The sequence below is a fragment of the Tamandua tetradactyla genome, chromosome 12, assembly GCF_023851605.1.
Source record: "Tamandua tetradactyla isolate mTamTet1 chromosome 12, mTamTet1.pri, whole genome shotgun sequence".
NCBI classification, from domain to species: domain Eukaryota; kingdom Metazoa; phylum Chordata; class Mammalia; order Pilosa; family Myrmecophagidae; genus Tamandua; species Tamandua tetradactyla.
Window position 1 is genome coordinate 36,172,395 of NC_135338.1, and position 6,000 is coordinate 36,178,394.

Below are 6,000 nucleotides of genomic sequence, written 5' to 3' on the forward strand. Positions count from 1 at the left end.
AAAGATAATAACAGGAGCAAGAGAAGAGACCATATCCCAAAGCCCCAATATTCCCATCTTGGGCCCCATTGTCATGCCTGAAATTCTTCATTCTTCACCCCAGATGGTGATGATCCTTAAGATCCCCATGAAATGCAAGTTTGAAGGCCACCTGAGCAGTCCTGGTGGGGAACTGGGCCCTTGAGAATAGGACTCTGGGGTGTAAGATTCTGACAGGTGGCCCAGGCACGGGTGGATAAGACATTCAGTGACCAGGTCTGCAGTGAAGAGGCTGGCTGGGACTAGGGAGCAGGAAAGTTCAAATGACCTTCACCATGTTGCCATTCCAGTGACCACCCACTGCATGTGACCTTTCATGTCCTTCATCCTTATTGCTCCCTGGAGAAGGGAGACCTCCAAGAGTCTGGGCAGTGACCCATGGGCAGGGGGTTTCTTCCTCCACGTCATGGGCCCATTCTCCTCTGAGCCCTCTTGCTAGTCATGATCCCAGGAGAAGTGGAACCATGGCGGGGGGTAGGGGGAGAAGGTGGGCAGAGATAAGATGAACAGGGGGTTCAGTAACTTCACATGTTCCATCCACCTCCTCAGCAAAACAAAGTACCTATAAACCGACACCAAATCAGGGAGCTGATAAAGAAGATGGATGAGAAGACAGGCATGGTGAACTTCAGGTCAGCCCAGGCCCAATGGCCATTCCCCTTCCAGCTCCTGCCTCCTACAGCCTCCCATCTCTCTACTAGAGGCCCTGAGCTCCTGGGGCTGCTCTGTCTGCCTTCCATTAGTTAGAGGCTCACCTACCGTGAAGCAACTGGCTGTCTTTCCTTGTTTCCAAGGCCGATCCCACTGTTTACCCTCATTCTCACCTTCAGTTCCCTCCTTTAGCAGTGCTTACTGAGCCCCCAGCATGTACTGGCTGCTGGGACATATGTAAAAGGAGCTGTAGCCCCAGGACTCCCAGCCTAATAGGAGGTCAGACAAGGAAACAATGTTGCGGTGAGAAGGGTAATGAAGTTATGGGCTGGGCACCACGGTGGCCCAAACGGGAGGCATCCCTTATAATGGAAGTGGTGCTGTTTCAGCTGAGTCTGGCAAAGCAGACAGACACAGACAAGGGGGGTAATTGTCTCGGCAGAGGGAAGGCAAGTACCAAGTACCAAAGTGTGAGGCAGCATGGGGCCATTAGGAGCTGTAGATCATTCAATTCTGCTGTATCTCAGGGAATGGGGCAACTTGTGACTTAGGCCCGATCTTAAAGAGATCGGAAAAAGCCACCAATACCCACCAAGCCCTTACCATGTGCCAAGTACTTTGCTCCTCAGCAAACAGGCCGGGGGTCTGAATCTCCCAATGCCCAATGACAGGACTACCGTCACCCCCATTTTGTAAATGGTGAAACCAAGCTTTAGAGAAGCAAAGATCTCATAGCTGCACAGGGGTGGCACTGACCTTTGAACCCAGGTCCACATGGCCCCAGAACCCACTCTCTCAACCACCGTGCTTGACCTTCTGGCCCATAGCCAGGACACTGCTGCCTCCCATCCAAGCATGGTTGTGCAGTCTGAGGATCCCATCAGGTCCCAGTGCAAAGAGGTCCCCCATGTGTTCCTTCTTCCAATACCTCTTTCCTTTGCCCATCTCAGTGTCTGGAAGAGCAGGCTGGCACAGCTCCAAACCTTCTTCTGTTGCTTATTAAGGGTGGAGGTTGGAGTGCCATCCTCCCTTTGCGCCTCATCTGCCTCTGTCTGTCTGCCCCGTGACCCCCGCCTGTCCTCCCTAAAGTGACATCTCTTGTTCCTTGGAAAAATGGAGAGAAGGACCCAAGGCGGAGGTTGCAAGGCTAGGTTCCAAAGCCAGCTCCTGTTGGAGGCACACAAACTCCCGATTTGCCCATTGTGGCATTGAGAGGCAGAACGGTCACCCCTTGGACCACACACTGCTGCTTTCTTAGTTGTAATGGAAGAGTGGGGTTATCACTTTTATTATTACACGAATATTTTTTATTTTAATTTTTTTTACAAATAGTAGCAACTTGTAAAATTTCTAAATCCACAGAAGTATAGCAAGGAGAAAATGAAGATTCTCTTTTATCTCCCTAAGAGCTCACATAGGCAGTGTCAGTGCCACATGGCAGGACCTTTTCTCATGTACTTGAAACAAAATGTGTGTGTCTGATATATTGGTTAAACACATGGGCTCTGAAGCCAGACCACCTAAGTTCCCCAACCTTCCTCCTCTACTGTGGAACCTTGAGCAAGTTACCCAATCTCCCTCTGCCTCGGTTTCTGCATCTGTATAATGGAGCAATAATAGTACACAAGTTAGAAAAGGTTCGAGGATCAAATGCCTCTAAAGTCTTTAGTATACTACTGGGCATGTGGTAAACTCACAATACATAGCTTTTTTTTACATAGTATTATTATACACACACCTGTAGAGTTTCTCATTTATCCTAAATGGAATCATACTACCACATGCCTTGTAGCTTCCTTTCCCTTAGCAGACTGTCTCGGTGATCTTTCCATGTAGGTACAACTCAGCCTTTTAAGTGCCACCTAGTTTTCCACAGTACAGCAGTCTTGCAATCTAATCTCATGTACATGGACATTCATGTTATTTCCAATTTTTTACAATTACAGATGACGCTGTCACGAATACCCTGGTACATATAAGCATTTGCAAACATGCAGGTGGTTCTCTAAGATAGACTCAGAGGAATAGACTGGCACGATTGCTGGGTCAAAAGGATGGCCCATTTTAAAATGTGAAGCTACTGCCAAATTGCCCTCCATAATCAGTTTTCACTCTTGTCAGCAATGTAAACCAGAGTTCCACCCCTCCCTGGGCCGACACGGGGCCTTACCCATGTTCAAGTTTCTGCCAGGCTGATAGCTGGGTATACAAACGGTCTCGCTTGACTTCAAACGTGTCGTACTATTCTCAGCAATCGACCACGAGGCTTGGTGCTCAGCGTTATTCCCTTACCTCCTCAAAACAGTTACTTGAAATCGCCGACATCATAGCAACAGGTCTGGTCTGGAAAGAAGTCTCAGCAAGAGAAAAGTCCTGACAAGTGGCAAATCAGATGGTGGCAGGGAGAAGGCTAAGAAGTGGCGGAAACATCGGTGGACCTATGCCAAGGCTGGAGCTGTGAGCAAGCAAATAAAGCATGCTTCAGCCCTCGGAGCCTCTGGGCTGCTGGTGGTGTGCCCTGCACCAGGGGAGCAGCCCCTGATTTCAGTGGGATGCATCCCTAACAGCCTCGTTAAGTGCCTCAAACACAAATTGGGAATGCAGTGTGGTTGCTAGGTGGCAGGAAAAGAGTGGTGAGAGGAGGTCAGTACACAACAGCCGTTGTCATGGTGACTGTAAACTGCGTCAAGGGTAGAGATTTCCAAGGTGCGGGAGACAGTGGCAGAAGGAACAAATGCTGTGGAAACGAGGTCAAGGGCCTTTAGAAACAGGTGCTGGAGGGTCACGTAGAGAGAACCCAGGATGGGAGACCAGGGGGCCCGGTGCCTGATTGGGGCCCCAGCACTGATTGGCCATGGAGACTTGGGGCCTCGTTGGTTTCACTGGAAAACTGGGACAACCAAGATAGAAGTTTCCCAATCTGTTCTAGGAGCCTATAATTCTGAATTTCTTTCTAAAATTCCTTCACGATAAAAAGATAAAAAAATAAATTCCTTCGGGAAGCTGGGGATTTAGGAAGAGCTTAGGGAAAATAGAAAAGGAATAACCCAGAACAGCATGCCCAGGTCAGGTGGGTGGAGACGGTGCCTCGTGTTCGCTTTCACGCCTATTACCTGCGTTTTTATTAACCCACCAGCTGTCGCTGTGAACCACTGAGGGCAGGAACTGTCTCATGCCCCTCAGTAGTATCTGCACAGTGCCTGGTACACAGTAGGTGCTCAATAAATATCTGTTGAATGAACAAATATATTCACCTGACATTTTTTTATTTTATTTTTTGGCAAGTGGTGGGCAGCTGGGAAAGCCTGGGGCTGGGGGAAGGCCATATCTAGGAACCAACCCTGTGGATCACACGAGAAGACATCTGGGAAGGAAGGACGTCACCAGCCCTTGGGTTTCTCTTTGCTTCACCAAAGGCAGGGGGAAGGTGAATGCTGAGGCCTTGCAGCTGCACATGGGCCAGAATCATTATTTAAAACAATTTAGGTCCTCCTGCCAAAATGTCCTCTTTCTCTTTCTTGTTAAAGGTCCTAGCCTTGGTGGTGTTTAGAGCCAGGGAAGAAGTTTCCAGCAAGACTTCATCCCTCCCTGGCTCTCATTTCCCACAGCCTGAGCTAACTGGGAACAGAACATGGCGGGGGGGGGGAAGACCGGGAGGGGTCACAGGTGTACTGAGAGGTGCTTCCCCTGCACTGATGGGTCGGTCCCGCCAATGGCAGGGCACATGTTGCAGACTGCTCTCTGGCAAGACCCAGAGAGCCGGGAAGCTGGATCCCTGGCCTGGGTGCCCAGCCTCGCCAAAGCTCCTCGGCCCCAAGCCCGGCATTGAATGCAGCAGCCCTGGGACGGGCCATGTAGGCGAGGACCGTGGGCCACCAGCAATCAGTGTGGACAGATGACCGATGACCACGGGGATGCCCCCGATACCTGAGTGCAGCAGAAAACTCAAATCACTGGCTCAACCCTGGGCATGTTCTTTCTTTTCTTTTAATTCATTTTATTTATTAAACATACCAACATACCAACACAAACATTCTTACCATATGATCATTCCATTCTACATATATAATCAGTAATTCACAATATCATTACATAGTTATATATTCATCATCATGATCATTTCTTAAAACATTTGCATCAATTCAGAAAAAGAAATAAAAGAAAACAAAAAAATTCATACATACCATACCCCTTACCCCTCCCTTTCATTGATCACTAGCATTTCAATCTACTAAATTTATTTTAACATTTGTTTCCTCCTATCATTTATTTATTTTTAATCCATATGTTTTATTCATCTGTCAATAAGGTAGATAAAAGGAGCATCATACACAAGGTTTTCACAATCACACAGTTACACTGTGAAAGCTGTATCATTATACAATCATCTTCAAGAAACATGGCTACTGGAACACAGCTCTACATTTTCAGGCAGTTCCCTTCAACCTCTGCATTACATCTTGACTAACAAGGTGATATCTACTTAATGCGTAAGAATAACCTCCAGGATAACCTCTCGACTCTGTTTGGAATCTCTCAGCCATTGATATTATTTTGTCTCATTTCTCTCTTTCCCCTTTCGGATTTTTTCAATCCCTTGATGCTGAATCCCAGCTCATTCTAGGATTTCTGTCCCATATTGCCAGGAAGGTCCACACCCCTGGGAGTCATGTACCACATAGACAGGTAGGGTGGTGAGTTTGCTTGTCGTGTTGGCTGAGAGACAGAGGCCTGGGCATGTTCTTGAAGTAGAATTTCCATCACTGGGTGGAAAAGGAGCTCAGAATCAAAATTATGATGAAGAGAGAAAAGAGAGAGATGCCATAGGGAGTTTGTCGGCTGAAACTCACATCTGTCACACACGTCAAGGTGCTCTCCAAGTGCTAATGCTTTGTCCTCCCAAACGGAAGGCCCTTGAAGCCAGGGTTCCCATCTTTTAAATCTGTTATAACCCATAAAATTCTCCATAAAATCCCCTGCCTGCAACTGAATATTCAATAAATGTTGGCATGACTATATGTGGTCTGGAAGAAGAGGCCATGAAGCACCAGAATTTGTTATTGATTGTAGGTTATGGCTTAATAAAAGAGCAAAGTTTTCTCACGATGCTTTAATTCACTTTTTGTATAAAACTGAAAAGGTATCCATTGTTCCTGTCAAATATTATTTTTGCTTGGGTAGTTTTGGGATTTTGATAGAAATTATGGGGAAGTCTAAATCCCCCGACCCTGACCATTAGACCAGCCCTTGGCAGTGCCACCATCACGCCAATGAGGGATGGCTAAATCCTAACTCTGCCTGCAGTGCCCG

The 6,000-nt window shown here is 47.4% G+C and overlaps 1 protein-coding gene across 3 annotated transcripts in view; it reads left to right on the plus strand.

The window, feature by feature from the left end:
* Nucleotides 1-3,893, plus strand: part of LRRC74A (leucine rich repeat containing 74A) — a 39,475-nt gene extending 35,582 nt beyond the window's left edge. The window contains exons 13-14 of one of the 3 annotated variants that reach the window (XM_077123159.1): nt 589-671; nt 2,996-3,893. In XM_077123159.1, coding sequence (XP_076979274.1) covers nt 589-671; nt 2,996-3,020 — 108 coding nt within the window. In that variant the 3' untranslated portion in view covers nt 3,021-3,893. The remainder of the gene's footprint in view (nt 1-588; nt 672-2,995) is intronic. The other 2 variants (XM_077123156.1, XM_077123155.1) reach the window with 2 other exon arrangements.
* The last annotated feature ends 2,107 nt before the right edge of the window (nt 3,894-6,000 follow it).